The sequence below is a fragment of the Pseudophryne corroboree genome, chromosome 8, assembly GCF_028390025.1.
Source record: "Pseudophryne corroboree isolate aPseCor3 chromosome 8, aPseCor3.hap2, whole genome shotgun sequence".
Classification (NCBI taxonomy): Eukaryota; Metazoa; Chordata; class Amphibia; order Anura; family Myobatrachidae; genus Pseudophryne; species Pseudophryne corroboree.
Window position 1 is genome coordinate 383,808,151 of NC_086451.1, and position 20,998 is coordinate 383,829,148.

At 46.8% G+C, this 20,998-nt stretch overlaps 1 protein-coding gene across 1 annotated transcript in view; it reads left to right on the forward strand.

The window, feature by feature from the left end:
• The first annotated feature begins 1,046 nt into the window (after positions 1-1,046).
• Positions 1,047-20,998, forward strand: part of ZC3H4 (zinc finger CCCH-type containing 4) — a 196,456-nt gene continuing 176,504 nt past the window's right edge. Inside the window, exons 1-4 of the mRNA XM_063937644.1 lie at positions 1,047-1,478; positions 7,301-7,520; positions 7,683-7,793; positions 7,995-8,220. Coding sequence (XP_063793714.1) covers positions 1,378-1,478; positions 7,301-7,520; positions 7,683-7,793; positions 7,995-8,220 — 658 coding nt within the window. The 5' untranslated portion in view covers positions 1,047-1,377. The remainder of the gene's footprint in view (positions 1,479-7,300; positions 7,521-7,682; positions 7,794-7,994; positions 8,221-20,998) is intronic.

The following is a 20,998-nucleotide window of genomic DNA, read 5'->3' on the forward strand; positions in this document are numbered from 1 at the left end:
CCCCAATCCCATCTCCGGCTGGCCACGCTGCAGAGGTTTTGCGCATGTGCAAACATTTTTTTAGCGCATGCAAAATAATGTTTTTTTTTTTTTATTGAACTCTTTTTATGCGATGGTTAGTTACCGTTGCATCAAAAGATTTGTTGGCTGAAGATCAGCCATCATTTTAAGGTGGGCTTCCGATGTTCCATCTCTACTATCGACCATCAATAGTTACCAAACATCGATGGCTAACTGCCGATGGTAAAAGGATGGCTGAGTGGAACCAAATAGGTTTTCCCCCAAACTGCACAGAGCTAAGCCCCGCCCCCATTGTTGTGTTGCCCGGTCAACGGTGGCCATCGAGGGATGCACACCATCAATGGTTCACCACAGATGGTTTATGTGCCATCGATAATCATCGATGCCACCCATCGATGGACAGTCCTCTGATAGCCGTCCCTACTCCTTATGGTTAAGTCACCGAAGGTTAGGAATGACCATCAATGGTTGCAACCAATCGATGACCTATACCGATGACAAATACTTATACCATCGATTGTAGCGAGGGACCTATGTTTATAAGGGTTTTCCTTTTTAAAAAGGGCAGCTGCACAGAGTTGCTAGGCTGTTCTTAATAAGTGTTTTGCTGTTAATAATTATCATCGATGGTTTTGCCATCATAGCATCATTGGTCACTATCGGTGCAAGCGGCATTGGTCACTGACGGTGGACACCCTAGGTGGGAGAGACCGCTGGGGAGGAGGAGCATGTACAATGGGCGTGAGGTAGAGAGGGTGACTAGGTTTCTCGGTGTTTATATCTACAAAGCTCGGGACTGTCGCTAGGAGTCCCACAGTGCACTGCGAAATGACGTCGCCACAAGCCTCGCCTCATCCCCCCAATGGTCGCCTTCATCTCTCTGTTCCCCGCCCCCTGCTGCCTGCTGATTGGCGCACTGTTTTCCCACCACCGCTCCGAACGCGTTTGGCCAATGACAACGCTCCCTCTTCCCGCCCCCACTACCCGGAAACAACCGAAGGTGACGTCACCCTCGGAGAACGGCGGCCTCGGTCCGCTTTGTGACCTCACCGCTAGAAGTCCCTCCCACCAGCCCAGCGCGGCCGCCATCTTTCAGTGTGTTCTCCTCACTGCGCCACGGTACACGGAATCACCTTCTGCCGGGGACTGTCACCCCAAGCCCCCCATCTGTCACCCCCCAACCCCCTCATACCCACTGACCTCCTGCCCACCGCCACCATCTCACCCGAGGCCAAAGCCTGTAAGGGGGGCCCTGTAGCGCCCTCAGCACCCTGCCGTGTTACAGTGCAAACCACACGTGGACTCATGTGATGTAGCCGGGTACACAAGTGACACTAAGCCCAGTACAGACAGTTAATGCTTATTATGGCCGTGGAGGGCACCAGTGTCCATGAATCCTCCTCCCCAACATCAAACCATGAAAATGAACACAACCTCCTCTTCCTCCCCGCCGAAAGGTCGAGTAACAGAGTCTGTGTGTCTAGAATAACCCTTGTGTCCACAGGTCTGGAGGGGAGGGGGCTGGGCTGGGGTTCTGTGGGGGGGTCACAGCAGGTAATCTGTGCCATTATACTGTCATGTGTCTCCTCTTCCTGTGACACCCCCATATTATCTATATCTCTCTCCATATTCTACTACCTAGATGCTGTATATTGCTATATAATGCTGTTTCATGTCTCATAGTACAGGCCAGTATCATATCATTTTGTGGGGATTTCTATAATATAGAAGACTCCTTCCTCCTACACCCCCACCTAACCCCAACCCCCCTCCCACCCATACAACCCTTTGGGGTGTAATCTCTCCATAAGCTTGCATTGTGTATTGGAAGAGTGAAATGTGGTTTTATTACCGTAGCACAGGTATTGATGGCGTTTAGTATATAATTGTGGTGCGACAAAGCTTGGGGGTTGTGTCCTTTTTTTCCCCTGAGAATCGTTATCTGGTCGTTCTTTATGTCAATGTTGTATTTGTGCAATGCTGTTGGTGTGAATGCTCTGTTTTCTTTGGTGTGGCCTATGTCAGGCATTTCTGAATTCAAGATATAAAAACCAAAAAAAACCCCAAACTTTTGACTTTAGATTTCTCTCCCCTTCCTTCCATGATCTGATACATTTTGTGGTGTCGGCCGCATCGGTACAGTGCGTGCATCGCCATAGTAAGGATTTGTAACTGAACGTTGTGTTCCAACAAATTATCTACAAGGCTGCTTTGTGAAACAGGTCTTCTCCTAGGTCCTTGCTTTGAGAGAGCAGGGAAGCCAGAGGTCTGTGTACTGCAGGCAGCGTAGATCATTTTACTTTTGACTGGCTGACTAAAATATACTTTGCACTACCCATGGCATCCAGGGACCCCTATATGGGCATCTGCATAACATAAACCCCTTATATAGGCCAGTACCTTCCTGGGAGACACCAGACGCAAGAAAGAAAAACAGTCTAACAATGATATCTTTAAAGAGAATTTAAAGTTCTTTTTTTTTAGCATTGTTGAAAAGCACAGCAAAAATAATCAATAGGGGAACACAGGGTTCATTCCAGGATGGCTCATAGGTTTGTGGCAGTTTGAAAGTCTACATACTGTACAGTAGGTGAGGTTGCCCCTGGGGTTTAGAAACACAGAGCAGTGTGTGATGTAATGTTGCTGCAATTCTATAGATCTGGCAAAGATCATATGCTAAATCTGCCCTAAGTAGCCTGTTCTGCAAGGCCAAAGAACAAAAGAATTACTGAGAAGTCAGATAATACTTGTAATTTTTTTAATTTTTTTTTTTTACAAAAGTAAGGTCAAGGCAATATTTGACATTTTTATTAGTCATATATGTTAAGAATGGTTGGCAGTAGTACAGATCTGTCTACATTATATAGATATGATATACCCAACATATGACAGCATTAATATTTCACACTTTAAGCATGCAATAGGAGTCTTATCTTTGAGCTTTTTTGTTTGACCACGTAAAGTATTCAGTGCTCTGTCGTCTGAAAATGCAAATCCTAAATATGCTAACGTGGACTGAACACTAAAAGTTGAGAAAGCATAAAGTTCAATGTCACTGTGTACACCCACATTTGCTGAGTCGTCGTGTTCCGGCTGAGCCAGGAGATTGTTGTGTGTAAGACCTCGTGTCACAGATTCCTACATCTGATTTCCTAGTTACATAAATGTTTACAGCACAAATGCCTAAAATGATGACAAAAAGTAAATGTTGACAAATCTGTGAAGTTTGTGTTTAGTGAATTGTTACAAACTTAAGATGTCTTTCCTACAAGTGTTTGTGTGGGTGGAATGCATGGTTGTAATGGACAATAAATGATTAGGTAGTGTCGTTTCATGCCTGCAATGTAAAATAGGATATCTGTTGTCATTGAAGCATCGTGTGTGTTATATATTAGTGGGGGATGGGTCAGTGGAAATGAGCAGCCCAGAGAAAATCTTTGCTTTCAATTTGACATTTTGAAAAATAAAATCCGTTTTGCAATGTGATATTAGATACAAAGCAGGGGACATGTTGATGGTGTTTTTTTGCTTCATATGTATTTGTCCTGTAAGATTATAGGAGAGTGAAGCTCTTGATAGTCTGTGAGGAGGGGGTTAATATGGCTCCTTTGTTTGTAAAATGGCAAACTGTGGGGGAGGGTCTTTCTTTGTCCAGAAGTATTAGATGTGAACACCTCCCAGAACTCACTGCTAGGAATCCCAAGCTTTCATCTCTTTAACAGTAGATTATTTTTTAAATAGCATATATGATGGATGGCAAGCTCTTTCGCCCACCCACCCTCTATTTTAATAATCAACATTTGCTGCCGTTTTGCCTCATCACTGCCAGATGACCTTTGAACCAGTCTCTCGCTTCTCCTTTCTCCTGTAATCCCTCCTACCGAGCTGCACCTTTTTTTTTTTTTTTTTTTTGTCGAGCGTTTATTGAAAACAAGACCTAACAAACAATCAACAAAATATCAAACCTCCCTCCTTCCCGAGAGCCCCTTCCTCCAAGTCCTGTCCTGAACACCCGCTTTCCTTCAGCTTTTTTTTTTTTTTTTTTACGTTTTCCATCTGAATCTGTACGGTGTAACTTCATCCCCTCTCCCTCATAACAGGAAAAGCAGGAACTTACTGTAAAACTCTTATTTGTTATTATTGTGAAACTGAGGATGTGAGTATCTCTCCCCCAACTGAAATGTCTTTTCTCAGCCACACGTCTGTGAGAAATGTTCACTTTTCCATCATAACCCAGCACATATGCAGTGACGTGTCATGTATCTCTCTTTTTTGCATGCCTGCATCATTTACTTTAAGGTTCATTTTATATGGCCTGTTAAGCAAAAAAAAACAAAACATGTTGGCATTTCTACACCGAAAAATAAGTTTATATTTTTTGGTAGAAAAGAATGCTTTTTCTTCTTGTTAGCCATATATACCAGAATATGTGCGTGATTCAGCTCATCAGTGCAGTACGAACACACCCCAGTTACCTGACACGTGTATATATATATATATATATATATATATATATATATATATATTGTCTGTGGGGATCTATCTTGGGGGGTGATTTCTTTAGATTGCAGGGGGTGTTCATATTAAGACTTCTAAACTCAGACTTTTACCTTATACTGCCCACCCCCCATAGTATATGTTTTAATCCAGCTAAAAAGGAAAAAAAAATGGTCGTGCCATAAGCAGGACAGTGAGTGTAATAGTACATGGGGATGAGGTGGTTTCTTAGTTTCTGTGCTTTAACCGTGTGTATGCTGAAAGCTGCCTCCGCCTGGTGTATGCACACCCCCCTTTGTGAGTTACAGCAGCATGATAAATGCAGGTTGACAGTGCTCTGCTTTGTATGCTGATCAGCAGCCACTGTGTACAGCTTCATCCTTGTTACCAGCTTGTGTAAAACTTGGCGCTGCTTCAGCCTTTTTGGCTGCTGCCACAGTCAGGTTGATCTGAAGCTGGAACTTGTCGGTGTAGGGTGTCTGTGTGCTCTGTCTAAAACCACAGCTGTGGAAATGTTATAAAGGAACAGTTCTGCTGCAACCAGTGTTGTTTTCCACTTGTGTGGTTGATAATATCCAGTCTGTTTTGCTACACGTAAAGTCATTCTCCCGGCAATCTGAGCAGTTTCTTATTGTGTAGCCTCATAAATTGATTTTTATATTTGATAAGAGAGGTTCTTTTCCCATTTTTACAGACTGCAGTGTAGAGGCTCCGTGCAACAAATGAATGGTTAATGCTAACTAGCTAGCTTTATCAGTGATTCAGCATGTTACAGGTTTCCCAACTCATGAGTCCTTAGATGATGTGTTATATAGCATTGCTGATTCTTCTCTTATATAAGCTTAGTATTCAGGGCAGCAGAGATGTTTTTGTTCTATATGCATCATATGGATTACTTGCTGCCAGCCGCAGAGAGCTACATGTGAGAGCTACAAGTCCCCTCCGTGTCTTTAATCCCATCTTGCGTGTAAAAGCGCAGTGTTCCTGGCATTCCATCGAGACACCTCTCTGTAGACATTGTTATACTGTAGAGCAGCTAATTAAAAGGTTTTAATATGTTCAGACAAGGCAGAACAATTTGCCTAATTTTCTATTAATTGAAAAGCTTTCCTCAGTAGTGTTCTGCTTGCGGCCTTCTAGGTTTACACGTTAAAGAAGAGGGACAACGTCATTAAGAGCATAGGCAGCAATAGCGACGACATTGCCAATGAGTATCTCCAGTGCTCTTACAACCAGTATTAAATGATGCATGCTAGAGTTTGATGAAGATGTGAGTTTGTAGATAAGTAAGTCCAATCCAAGTAATGGAGGGAAACCCCAACATTATTATCATCATCATTATTTATTGGCACCACAAGGGTTCTGCAGCGCCTAAGAAAGTACATAAACAAATGGGCAAAACAAGAAAACTGTGACTTACAGTACAGGACAATGTAGGACAAGTACATGGTATATAAACATTTCTGCATCAGGGGACCTGACACTGAAATAAGCATCAAGGCGGCAGAAACCGAGGGTTAGGTGCAATTGTAGGGAGTACTGAGTAGAAGAGAGGGAAAAGCACATGAGGGGAGAGGGCCTTGCTTGTGAGAACTTATATTCTAAAGGGGATAACATATAGGAGGCTACTTTATAGAGATCCAACATTTTGAGGTCCATGGGGGTGAGCAACAGTATATTTAAGCCAATTCAATTCCATTTTACTCTACGAGGAAGATGATGAAATCCCATACATACTCTAGTATTAGTTTCTGGGAGATAATAGGGCACCCGCTCCCTCTAAGGTCTCCCCCTTTCTTCATTGACATTTTTATGACATGTCTAAAACTTAATACCGTACCCCTGACATTCACGTTTGATAATCTCCGTTCTCTGCTGCTCTCTAACATTGTCTTGTGGGCCAAGTGCAAGGTCTTCTCATCTTCAGAATTGTCTTGGCAGAGCTGAATGAGTCAAACGTTTGCACTTTACTATTTTAGGAAGGCAAAGATTTTACCATCTATATTTTAAATCGAATTATCCTTTTTTGTTGTTTGAAAGCTATGTCTTTATTAGTGCTCATTCTACCACCTTGCACCTTTCAAAACACATGCAGTACCTCTTTCCTGCCTGTAATGTCGCTCTCTGCTGTGGTGCTTCTAGCACTGTCTGGTCTCATCAAAGCAGGGAGTGACACCCCAAGTAGGAAAGAGGAACTGCATTGGTTTTGAAAGGTGCAGGGTGCTAGAATGCACACTATTTATTTTAAGCTATGGTCTCTGAATGAATTTAGCTATTAAAGCGCCCGTAACAAAAATATTTTGTCTCCAGGAAAGGTAGGATATTCCTGATGATTAACCCTTGTTGTGGTACCAGTCCTGTTTCTCCAGGTAGCATTGTATGGTTCAGTGTGAAATATAATGAATAGTATTGGCTGTCTCTGTTCACGTAGTCTTCATGTACAGGTGCTACTTTAAGTCTTGGTTGCTGTGTGTTGGCTCAGCTTTGATCTTTTCTTTGAATAGATATACATTTGTGACATAAACAAGGTTTGGCATAAGCAATAGGATCTGTGTATAGGAAGAGTAGATTAATAATGCTAATTATTAAAGTAATCTTTCAAAGCAATTTTCCATTGTACTCTGCACTTCTTTTAAAGAAGTAAATACTGAAGTGGTGTAGGATGCTTAGGATATGCGTTGCAGTATTGTGATTCGCTGGGACACATGAGGTGACAATTGGGTATTACATCCTTCTCCATGCCTGAATATTTTCTGAACTCTCATGTCTTACACCACTATAGGGAAGACGGTGAACTGGAAGAGGGCGAGCTGGAAGATGATGGAGGTGAGGAAGGGGCCCGCACTGAAGCCGAGCCACAGGCTCCACAGGCTCCACGGGAGAAGGGGGAGAAACATCACAGTGAGTCAGATGATGAAAAATCTCACCGCAGAATGAAAAGGAAACGCCGAAAGGAGAAAGAGAAGAGAAGAGCAAAGAAGAAAAGGAAGTCTAAGCACAAGGTATGTAAGGATGTAGGGTGATTCTATAGTGATAGCTTAACAAGCTATCTGCTGTAGCAGCTCTTCAGTAATTCTCAGTCATACTTTGAGCAGAAATTCATAACCATGCCTAAAACCAGGAGTGTGATTAATGTACGACACATCCTTTATTGTGCATTTCAGCGTCATGCGTCTTCCAGTGATGACTATTCAGATTATAGTGATGAGTCAGACTTCAGCCCTAGTGAGAAGAGTCACCGGAAGTACCGCGAGTACAGCCCATCATACCCACCAGTAAGTGTTACAACTGATCCAAACTCTTTTTTATCAGTAAAACGTCTGTGGCTGCCTGTCAAAACCCACCTAACTATCTATCACCAGTTGTTTTGCAGAAAATGTACATTTGTGGTGCTAGAAAGGCAGTATCACTGGCACTCGGGTTTTCATACATTGCATCATTTCAGACAACATGCTTTTTTTGTTGTTGTTGTTTAGCCGCATCAGCCGTACCCACCTCCACCGCCACACAATGTCCCACCTCCAAAGAAAGGCTATCCCAAAATGGATAGCAAAAACTATGGCATGTACGATGATTATGAGAATGACCAGTATGGGGAGTATGAAGGTGATGAAGGGGATGAGATGAATAAAGAAGACTATGAATTTGCCAAGGAATTGAGCTTGTACCGAAAAGCCAAAGAAGGCAACCATCGTGCGAGAGGTGAGTATTCATGCTGAGTGTACACCATATACCTGCATTGGATGTTTGATTACCACACTCCCTTGTCATAATGGCTACCCAAGTAGGTGCTGACACCATCTTTGCAGGCAGTAATCATTCTTGTTTAGGGACTAACGTTGGAACCCATTCTCCAATATTGGGGACATTCATTTGTCTAAGACCTTCACTATCCAAGTTCGGGACAGACTATTTATGATCTATGGAGCAATGATCTCCTTCACTCAGTACATGCACATTTGAATACAACATTATACTACTCACTAATTTAAACAAGTCACTTTTAAAGGTAAAATAAGTTATGTTCTAAGCGGAAATATTTTTGAATTTGTGCAGAGCTTCAAACACTGGAACCTTTCTGTCTAACAATTATTTCTCTTACGTCCTAGAGGATACTGCGGTTCCATTTAGTACCATGGGGTATAGACGTGTCTACTAGGAGCCATGGAATTTGATAGTGTGGGCTGGCTCCTCCCTCTATGCCCCTCCCACCAGACTCAGTTTAGAAAATGTGCCTTGAGGAGCCGGTCATGCTGAAGGTAGCTCCTGGAGAGTCTTCTGCATTTATTTTCTCTGTTTGTTATTTTCAGGCAGGACTGGATGGCACCAGCCTGCCTGCTTCGTGGGACTTAGTGGCGGGGGGGGGGGGGGAGTGGGAGGGAGGGAGGAGGAGGAATGTCCCAACCTCTTGAAGGGTTAATGGTCCCGTTCCCTGGTGACAGGACACTGAGCTCCTGAGGGAACTATTCGCAAACCCTACCACGGCGAGCATACATTCCCGCAGCACGCTGCCACCCCTAACAGAGCCAGAAGAATAAAGAGTGGTGAGTACTAAGCCAGCGTCCCGGCTAGCATGTCGCCGGACATTATGGCGGCATGAGGGTACAGAGATACACGGCTTCCAACCGGGGCGGAATGCTTCTCCTAACACAGTACACAGCTGCGGCTCAGTACACTGTACACAGTACCCACACTGGCAAAAACAGCCTTAAAACTGTTTTCTCTCCATTTTAAGCACCAGATTACCTCAGCCAGTATGAAAAAAGCGGGAAGACCGTGCGCAATTGAAGGGGCGGGGCTTCACTATGAGCGGATCCAGCAGCACCTCTGCAGTGGACACAGACGCTGACTGACGGACGCGCAGCTCCTCCAGAGTGACTCCAGATTACCTCAGTGGTACCAGGGGATCATAGCAATGGGGGAGCGATTACTAGTGCACTAAGTCCCCTATCAGGGCACTTAGTCTGCGACCCGGCTAAGCTTGGCATTAGCGATAAGGGCACTGTGGGGGCTGGCTCCAAATAACTCTGTGTCTCTCTGAAGGTCTCTTTGTGGGTTAATTGTGCTTAACCTTTTCCTGTGTGTGTATGCTGTCACATTTACATTATGTCATGCAAAGAGTGTGTTTCTTGTACAGCGGAGTGTTCCTCTTCATCAGGGGGCTCACTACTGGGTACTCAGGGCAGTGCACCTTCCCAGAATAGCGGGGCTGAACCGGAGTGGGTTAATTCCATTAAGGGAATGATCTCAAATATTTCTACAAAACTATCCTGCAGTGAGAAAGAGACGCAATTCTTAAGACAGACTGTGGATGAGTTTATGAACAGAGACTCAGTCCCCAAACCAGCGTCTCAATCCCCTCCCATTTGTCCGCAAAAACTAACTCTGGCCCATATTCTGCAGTCCTACTCTGACTGGTCAGACATGGAGGAGGGTGAGGTGGATTTGGAGGGGGAGGGGGGGGGTGCTACTCTGTCACAGGCAATAGAGGCTATCAGAGATGTTCTGCAAATTTCTGATAAGGTGTCAGAGGAGTGTGAGTAATCTTATTCTAATGTAAAAAATAAGTCCTCGGTCACTTTTCCTGCGTCAAAGGAATTGAATTCCCTGTTTGAAGAACCGTGGGTTAATCCTGATAAGAAATTTTGAATCCCTAAAAGGTTATCTTATCTTTTCCTTTTTCCTCTGGAGGATAGGAAAAAATGGGAAAATCCACCGCTAGTGGACGCATCAAATCTAGGCTGTCAAGAAAAATTGTATTGCCTGTCCCTGTTGCAGCCTCCCTAAGAGATACGGCTGATCGTAAAATTGAGACTACACTCAAGTCATTGTACACAGCTGCTGGGGTGGCCCAGAGACACAGTATTGCGTGTGCGTGGATCACAAAAGCCATTGCTAAATGGTCAGCTAACCTAATTGAGGGGTTAGATTCCTTGTCTAGGGGGGATGTTGTTTTACTCCTGCAGCATAAACAGGACTCTGCAAACTTTATGGTGGAAGCCATAAAAGAGATTGGTTTGCTTAATGCACGCACCACCGCTATGGCTGTGTCAGCATGCAGGGGCTTGTGGCTACGCCAGTGGACTGCTGATGCGGACTCCAGGAAAGGCGTGGAAGGCCTACCATTCACAGGAGAGGCGTTGTTCGGAGACCAACTAGACAAATGGATCTCCAAAGCTACTGCGGGTAAGTCTGCGTATCTTCCTTCCGCAGCTCCCCCAGCCAGGATAGCTTATTCCGCTTCAAATTTAGAGTCCTCTCGGACAGGCAAGTTTAAGGGCAAATCCAGAGGTGCTTCTATGGCCTCCAGCGGCGCAAGAGGTAAACCACGCAAACCAGCAACTGCAGGTGCTCGGGAACAGAGCTCAGGCTGTGCTTCCTCAAAAAATAAAAACTTCACCTCACTCGCTAGAGTGGGTGGGCCACGCGCTTGACAGAGATGATTCTCCTCTAGCAGCTGAAAAGAAAATTGGAACGTCACTCCAAACTGAACACCATATGCAAATGTACTCTAGGTACCAAAGACAGCGCTTAGTGGTATACAAGATAGAATTGAATATTAACAGTAAACCAATGTATGCAGACAGGTGTAAAAGATCAATCAATATTTATTTAGTTTCTATTTGGTCAGTTAAAATACGTGATTGCACATAAGAGCATTTGTGTATACAAGTTAAAACATGACTGACTTGAATCGAGCTGAATGGTCGTGTGCACGGCACTAACTAGATAGCCAGTGGTTGGTGGACCTATGATTCCTGGGTAAGAGTGGTAAGTCTCTCTGTTTATAGTTACCGATCCTGGTAGAACCAAATGTCACATTCCCTGGTGATATCTCAGCCTGAGGAGATTTCGACACACCGGTTGTGGGAAATAGGTCCTCCGTTTAATAGTGGAAAGGTTATCCGAGAAAATCCCAGTCTTGTTCTGAAGAAGGTCCACCGTCCAAATGTCCTGGATGGTAGTGCCACACGGTCCACTAATCTGGTCCTTAGGACCAGATTAGTGGACCGTGTGGCACTACCATCCAGGACATTTGGACGGTGGACCTTCTTCAGAACAAGACTGGGATTTTCTCGGATAACCTTTCCACTATTAAACGGAGGACCTATTTCCCACAACCGGTGTGTCGAAATCTCCTCAGGCTGAGATATCACCAGGGAATGTGACATTTGGTTCTACCAGGATCGGTAACTATAAACAGAGAGACTTACCACTCTTACCCAGGAATCATAGGTCCACCAACCACTGGCTATCTAGTTAGTGCCGTGCACACGACCATTCAGCTCGATTCAAGTCAGTCATGTTTTAACTTGTATACACAAATGCTCTTATGTGCAATCACGTATTTTAACTGACCAAATAGAAACTAAATAAATATTGATTGATCTTTTACACCTGTCTGCATACATTGGTTTACTGTTAATATTCAATTCTATCTTGTATACCACTAAGCGCTGTCTTTGGTACCTAGAGTACATTTGCATAATGTGCTTCCTCAAAGCCTTCAGCATGACGGTGGACCGCGAGGCCTGGAGGACTGTCAGGTGGGATCCCGACTAAAATTCTTTAGTCACATCTGGTCAAGTTCGTGCTGGGATCCCTGGGTAATAGATCTTATTTCTTTTTCATCCACTAGGGGTCACTGGAGTACTCTTGGAATATGGACGGGGCGTAGCCGGAAATGGCACATTTAAATATTTAAATTAGTAACTGGTCACCCCCTCCATACTCCCATAAACCCTTCAGTTTTTTTCTGTGCCTCTAGTCGGAAGGTACATTGGACAGGATTGTCCTTCGATTCTTCAAGCAAGTTTATTTTTAGTTTCTCTAACGTCCTAAGTGGATGCTGGGGACTCCGTCAGGACCATGGGGAATAGCGGCTCCGCAGGAGACAGGGCACAAAAATAAAGCTTTAGGATTAGGTGGTGTGTACTGGCTCCTCCCCCTATGACCCTCCTCCAAGCCTCAGTTAGGTTTTTGTTCCCGTCCGAGCAGGGTGCAATCTAGGTGGCTCTCCTAAAGAGCTGCTTAGAAAAAGTTTTTAGGTTTTTTATTTTCAGTGAGTCCTGCTGGCAACAGGCTCACTGCATCGAGGGACTTAGGGGAGAGAATTTCAACTCACTTGCGTGCAGGATGGATTGGATTCTTAGGCTACTGGACACCATTAGCTCCAGAGGGAGTCGGAACACAGGTCTCACCCTGGGGTTCGTCCCGGAGCCGCGCCGCCGACCCCCCTTACAGATGCTGAAGATTGAAGGTCCGGAAACAGGCGGCAGAAGGCTCTTCAGTCTTCATGAAGGTAGCGCACAGCACTGCAGCTGTGCGCCATTGTTGTCACACACTTCACACCAAGCGGTCACGGAGGGTGCAGGGCGCTGCTGGGGGCGCCCTGGGCAGCAATATTTAATACCTTTATGGCAAAAGAATACATCACATATAGCCATTGAGGCTATATGTATGTATTTAACCCATGCCAGATATCTAAAACTCCGGGAGAAAAGCCCGCCGAAATAGGGGGCGGGGCTTATTCTCCTCAGCACACAGCGCCATTCTCCTGCTCAGCTCCGCTGTGAGGAAGGCTCCCAGGACTCTCCCCTGCACTGCACTACAGAAACGGTAAAACAGAGGGGGGGGGGGGGGGGGCATTTTTTGGCGATATTTTGATATATTTAAGCTGCTATAAGGAACAACACTTATATAAGGTTGTTCCCATATATATTGTAGCGCTTGGGTGTGTGCTGGCAAACTCTCCCTCTGTCTCCCCAAAGGGCTAGTGGGGTCCTGTCTTCGATAAGAGCATTCCCTGTGTGTCTGCTGTGTGTCGGTACGTGTGTGTCGACATGTATGAGGACGATGTTGGTGTGGAGGCAGAGCAATTGCCGATAATGGTGATGTCACCCCCCAGGGAGTCGACACCGGAATGGATGGCTTTGTTTATGGAATTACGTGATAATGTCAGCACATTACAAAATCAGTTGACGACATGAGACGGCCGGCAAACCAGTTAGTACCTGCCCAGGCGTCTCAGACACCGTCAGGGGCTGTAAAGCGCCCTTTACCTCAGTCGGTCGACACAGACCCAGACACAGACACTGAATCTAGTGTCGACGGTGATGAAACAAACGTATTTTCAAGTAGGGCCACACGTTATATGATCACGGCAATGAAGGAGGCTTTGCATATCTCTGATACTGCAAGTACCACAAAAAGGGGTATTATGTGGGGGGTGAAAAAACTACCTGTAGTTTTTCCTGAATCAGAGGAATTAAATGATGTATGTGATGAAGCGTGGGTTAACCCAGATAGAAAAGTGCTAATTTCAAAAAAGTTATTAGCATTATACCCTTTCCCGCCAGAGGTTAGGGCGCGCTGGGAAACACCCCCTAGGGTGGATAAGGCGCTCACACGCTTATCAAAACAAGTGGCGTTACCGTCTCCTGATACGGCCGCCCTCAGGGATCCAGCTGATAGGAGACTGGAAACTACCCTAAAAAGTATATACACACATACTGGTGTTATACTGCGACCAGCCATCGCCTCAGCCTGGATGTGCAGTGCTGGGGTCGTCTGGTTGGATTCCCTGACTGAAAATATTGATACCCTGGATAGGGACAGTATTTTATTGACTATAGAGCAATTAAAGGATGCTTTCCTTTATATGCGAGATGCTCAGAGAGATATTTGCACTCTGGCATCGAGAGTAAATGCGATGTCCATATCTGCCAGAAGGAGTTTATGGACGCGACAGTGGTCAGGTGATGCGGATTCCAAACGACATATGGAAGTATTGCCGTATAAAGGGGAGGAATTATTTGGCGTCGGTCTATCGGATCTGGTGGCCACGGCAACTGCCGGAAAATCCACCTTTTTACCTCAGACCCCCTCCCAACAGAAAAAGACACCGTCTTTTCAGCCGCAGTCCTTTCGGTCCTATAAGAACAAGCGGACAAAAGGACAGTCATATCTGCCTCGGGGCAGAGGAAGGGGTAAGAGAAGGCAGCAAGCAGCCCCTGCCCAGGAACAGAAGCCCTCTCAGGGTTCTGCAAAGCCCTCAGCATGACGCTGGGGCCTTACAAGCGGACTCAGGAGCGGTGGGGGGTCGACTCAAGAATTTCAGCGCACAGTGGGCTTGCTCACAAGTGGACCCCTGGATCCTGCAGGTAGTATCTCAGGGTTACAGGTTGGAATTCGAGAAGTCTCCCCCTCGCAGGTTCCTAAAGTCTGCTTTGCCAACGTCTCCCTCAGACAGGGCGACGGTATTGGAAGCCATTCACAAGCTGTTTTCTCAGCAGGTGATAGTCAAGGTACCCCTCCTACAACAGGGAAAGGGGTATTACTCCACGCTATTTGTGGTACCGAAGCCGGACGGCTCGGTAAGACCTATTCTAAATCTGAAATCTTTGAACCTGTACATACAAAAATTCAAGTTCAAGATGGAGTCACTCAGAGCAGTGATAGCGAATCTGGAAGAAGGGGACTTTATGGTGTCCCTGGACATAAAGGATGCTTACCTGCATGTCCCAATTTGCCCTTCACATCAAGGGTACCTCAGGTTCGTGGTGCAAAACTGTCATTATCAGTTTCAGACGCTGCCGTTTGGATTGTCCACGGCACCTCGGGTCTTTACCAAGGTAATGTCCGAAATGATGATTCTTCTGCGAAGAAGAGGCGTATTAATTATCCCTTACTTGGACGATCTCCTGATAAGGGCAAGGTCCAGAGAACAGCTGGAGGACGGAGTAGCACTAACCCGACTAGTGCTGCAACAACACGGGTGGATTCTGAATTTTCCAAAATCTCAGTTGACCCCGACGACACGTCTGCTGTTCCTGGGAATGATTCTGGACACGGTTCAGAAAAAGGTGTTTCTTCCGGAGGAGAAAGCCAGGGAGTTATCCGAACTTGTCAGGAACCTCCTAAAACCAGGGAAAGTGTCTGTGCATCAATGCACAAGAGTCCTGGGAAAGATGGTGGCTTCTTACGAAGCGATTCCATTCGGCAGATTCCACGCACGAACTTTTCAGTGGGATCTGCTGGACAAATGGTCCGGATCACATCTGCAGATGCATCAGCGGATAACCTTATCGCCACGGACAAGGGTGTCTCTTCTGTGGTGGTTGCAGAGTGCTCATCTGTTAGAGGGCCGCAGATTCGGCATACAGGACTGGGTCCTGGTGACCACGGATGCCAGTCTGAGAGGCTGGGGAGCGGTCACACAGGGAAGAAACTTCCAGGGAGTATGGTCAAGCCTGGAGATGTCTCTTCACATAAATATACTGGAGCTAAGAGCGATTTACAATGCTCTAAGTCTGGCAAAACCCCTGCTTCAGGGTCAGCCGGTGTTGATCCAGTCGGACAACATCACGGCAGTCGCCCACGTAAACAGACAGGGCGGCACAAGAAGCAGGACAGCAATGGCAGAAGCTGCAAGGATTCTTCGCTGGGCGGAAGATCATGTGATAGCACTGTCAGCAGTATTCATTCCGGGAGTGGACAACTGGGAAGCAGACTTCCTCAGCAGACACGATCTACACCCGGGAGAGTGGGGACTTCATCCAGAAGTCTTCCACATGATTGTGAACCGTTGGGAAAAACCAATGGTGGATATGATGGCGTCCCGCCTCAACAAAAAACTGGACAGGTATTGCGCCAGGTCAAGAGACCCTCAGGCAATAGCTGTGGACGCTCTGGTAACACCGTGGGTGTTCCAGTCAGTGTATGTGTTCCCTCCTCTGCCTCTCATACCAAAAGTACTGAGAATTATACGGCAAAAGGGAGTAAGAACGATACTAGTGGCTCCGGATTGGCCAAGAAGAACTTGGTACCCGGAACTTCAAGAGATGCTCACGGAGGATCCGTGGCCTCTACCTCTAAGACGGGACCTGCTTCAGCAGGGACCGTGTCTATTCCAAGACTTACCGCGGCTGCGTTTGACGGCATGGCGGTTGAACGCCGAATTCTAAGGGAAAAAGGCATTCCGGAAGAGGTCATTCCTACACTGGTAAAAGCCAGGAAGGAGGTGACTGCACAACATTATCACCGCATTTGGAGAAAATATGTTGCGTGGTGTGAGGCCAGGAAGGCCCCCACGGAGGAATTTCAACTGGGTCGATTCCTACATTTCCTGCAAACAGGATTGTCTATGGGCCTCAAATTGGGGTCCATTAAGGTTCAAATTTCGGCCCTGTCGATTTTCTTCCAGAAAGAATTGGCTTCAGTTCCTGAAGTCCAGACTTTTGTAAAAGGAGTACTACATATACAGCCCCCGGTTGTGCCCCCAGTGGCACCGTGGGATCTTAATGTAGTCTTGGATTTTCTCAAATCCCATTGGTTTGAGCCGCTCAAATCGGTGGAGTTGAAGTATCTTACATGGAAAGTAACCATGCTACTGGCCCTGGCTTCAGCCAGGAGAGTATCAGAATTGGCGGCTTTATCATATAAGAGCCCATATCTGATTTTCCATACGGACAGGGCAGAACTGCGGACGCGTCCTCATTTTCTGCCTAAGGTGGTGTCAGCGTTTCACCTGAACCAGCCTATTGTGGTGCCTGCGGCTACTAACGATTTGGAGGATTCCAAGTTGTTGGACGTGGTCCGGGCATTGAAAATATATATTTCAAGAACGGCGGGAGTCAGAAAGTCTGACTCACTGTTTATATTGTATGCACCCAACAAGATGGGTGCTCCTGCTTCTAAGCAGACGATTGCTCGTTGGATTTGTAGCACAATTCAGCTTGCACATTCTGTGGCAGGCTTGCCACAACCTAAATCTGTCAAGGCCCATTCCACAAGGAAAGTGGGCTCATCCTGGGCGGCTGCCCGGGGGGTCTCGGCATTACAACTCTGCCGAGCTGCTACTTGGTCAGGGGCAATCACGTTTGCAAAATTCTACAAATTTGATACCCTGGCTGAGGAGGACCTTGAGTTCTCTCATTCGGTGCTGCAGAGTCATCCGCACTCTCCCGCCCGTTTGGGAGCTTTGGTATAATCCCCATGGTCCTGACGGAGTCCCCAGCATCCACTTAGGACGTTAGAGAAAATAAGAATTTACTTACCGATAATTCTATTTCTCGTAGTCCGTAGTGGATGCTGGGCGCCCATCCCAAGTGCGGATTGTCTGCAATACTTGTACATAGTTATTGTTACAAACAAATTCGGGTTGTTATTGTTGTGAGCCGTCTGTTCAGAGGCTCCTACGTTTGTCATACTGTTGACTGGGTTCAGATCACAAGTTATACGGTGTGATTGGTGTGGCTGGTATGAGTCTTACCCGGGATTCAATATCCTTCCTTATTGTGTACGCTCGTCCGGGCACAGTATCCTAACTGAGGCTTGGAGGAGGGTCATAGGGGGAGGAGCCAGTACACACCACCTAATCCTAAAGCTTTATTTTTGTGCCCTGTCTCCTGCGGAGCCGCTATTCCCCATGGTCCTGACGGAGTCCCCAGCATCCACTACGGACTACGAGAAATAGAATTATCGGTAAGTAAAGTCTTATTTTTTTCTACCCACTCCCTTCCCAACTTATCGGAGAAGTGGGGTCCGGGATGGTGGGTGCTGCAGAACAGCAGCAGATGGTCTGCCGGTGCCCATGAAAAGGGCCCCGCCTTTGACCACAATCAGCAGAGCTGATTGCAGCCTCAGGCTGCACAAAGAAGCTGGACCGTGCTTAGTTCAGAAGCCCGTGATAGCCTCCCCTGGTACAGGTAACGAGCGGTTAGGCAGCTCACACTGCCGCCGCTCACTTGTGTTAGATGCAGGGGGTGAGGGGCGCTATGTGAAAGGGACATTTGTCTTATTTCTCTGACGTCCTAGTGGATGCTGGGACTCCGTCAGGACCATGGGGATTAGCGGCTCCGCAGGAGACAGGGCACAAAAATAAAGCTTTAGGATCAGGTGATGTGCACTGGCTCCTCCCCCTATGACCCTCCTCCAAGCCTCAGTTAGGTTTTTGTGCCCGTCCGAGCAGGGTGCAATCTAGGTGGCTCTCCTAAAGAGCTGCTTAGAAAAAGTTTTTAGGTTTTTTTATTTTCAGTGAGTCCTGCTGGCAACAGGCTCACTGCATCGAGGGACTTAGGGGAGCGAAGTGAACTCACCTGCGTGCAGGATGGATTGGCTTCTTAGGCTACTGGACACCATTAGCTCCAGAGGGATCGAACACAGGCCCAGCCATGGAGTCCGGTCCCGGAGCCGCGCCGCCGACCCCCCTTGCAGATGCCGAAGATTGAAGAGGTCCAGAAACAGGCGGCAGAAGACTTTTCAGTCTTCATGAGGTAGCGCACAGCACTGCAGCTGTGCGCCATTGTTGTCAGCACACTTCACACAGCGGTCACTGAGGGTGCAGGGCGCTGGGGGGGGCGCCCTGGGCAGCAATGTATAATACCTTTCTTATGGCTAAAAATACATCACATATAGTCCTTGAGGCTATATGGATGTATTTAACCCCTGCCAGATCTCACAAACTCCGGGAGAAGAGCCCGCCGAAATAGGGGGCGGGGCTTATTCTCCTCAGCACACAGCGCCATTTTCCTGCTCAGCTCCGCTGTGAGGAAGGCTCCCAGGACTCTCCCCTGCACTGCACTACAGAAACAGGGTAAAACAGAGAGGGGGGGCACTTTTTTTGGCGATATTACTATATTTAAGCTGCTATAAGGATACAACACTTATATAGGGTTGTTCCCATATATATTATAGCGCTTGGGTGTGTGCTGGCAAACTCTCCCTCTGTCTCCCCAAAGGGCTAGTGGGGTCCTGTCTTCAATAGAGCATTCCCTGTGTGTCTGCTGTGTGTCGGTACGTGTGTGTCGACATGTATGAGGACGATGTTGGTGTGGAGGCAGAGCAATTGCCGGTAATGGTGATGTCACCCCCCAGGGAGTCGACACCGGAATGGATGGCTTTGTTTATGGAATTACGTGATAATGTCAGCACATTACAAAAATCAGTTGACGACATGAGACGGCCGGCAAACCAGTTAGTACCTGCCCAGGCGTCTCAGACACCGTCAGGGGCTGTAAAACGCCCTTTACCTCAGTCGGTCGACACAGACACGGACACTGAATCTAGTGTCGACGGTGAAGAAACAAACGTATTTTCCAGTAGGGCCACACGTTATATGATCACGGCAATGAAGGAGGCTTTACATATCTCTGATACTGCAAGTACCACAAAATGGGGTATTATGTGGGGTGTGAAAAAACTACCTGTAGTTTTTCCTGAATCAGAGGAATTGAATGAGATGAAGCGTGGGTTAACCCAGATAGAAAAGTGCTAATTTCAAAAAAGTTATTGGCATTATACCCTTTCCCGCCAGAGGTTAGGGCGCGCTGGGAAACACCCCCTAGGGTGGATAAGGCGCTCACACGCTTATCAAAACAAGTGGCGTTACCGTCTCCTGATACGGCCGCCCTCAAGGATCCAGCTGATAGGAGGCTGGAAACTACCCTAAAAAGTATATACACACATACTGGTGTTATACTGCGACCAGCCATCGCCTCAGCCTGGATGTGCAGTGCTGGGGTGGTCTGGTCGGATTCCCTGACTGAAAATATTGATACCCTGGATAGGGACAGTATTTTATTGACTTTAGAGCAATTAAAGGATGCTTTTCTTTATATGCGAGATGCTCAGAGGGATATTTGCACTCTGGCATCGAGAGTAAGTGCGATGTCCATATCTGCCAGAAGAAGTTTATGGACGCGACAGTGGTCAGGTGATGCGGATTCCAAACGGCATATGGAAGTATTGCCGTATAAAGGGGAGGAATTATTTGGCGTGGGTCTATCGGATCTGGTGGCCACGGCAACTGCCGGGAAATCCACCTTTTTACCTCAGACCCCCTCCCAACAGAAAAAGACAACGTCTTTTCAGCCGCAGTCCTTTCGGTCCTATAAGAACAAGCGGGCAAAAGGACAGTCATATCTGCCCCGAGGCAGAGGAAAGGGTAAGAGAGGGCAGCAAGCAGCTCCTTCCCAGGAACAGAAGCCCTCCCCGGGTTCTGCAAAGCCCTCAGCATGACGCTGGGGCTTTACAAGCGGACTCAGGAGCGGTGGGGGGTCGACTCAAGAATTTCAGCGCGCAGTGGGCTTGCTCACAGGTGGACCCCTGGATCCTGCAGGTAGTATCTCAGGGTTACAGGTTGGAATTCGAGAAGTCTCCCCCTCGCAGGTTCCTAAAGTCTGCTTTGCCAACGTCTCCCTCAGACAGGGCGACGGTATTGGAAGCCATTCACAAGCTGTTTTCTCAGCAGGTGATAGTCAAGGTACCCCTCCTACAACAGGGAAAGGGGTATTACTCCACGCTATTTGTGGTACCGAAGCCGGACGGCTCGGTAAGACCTATTCTAAATCTGAAATCTTTGAACCTGTACATACAAAAATTCAAGTTCAAGATGGAGTCACTCAGAGCAGTGATAGCGAATCTGGAAGAAGGGGACTTTATGGTGTCCCTGGACATCAAGGATGCTTACCTGCATGTC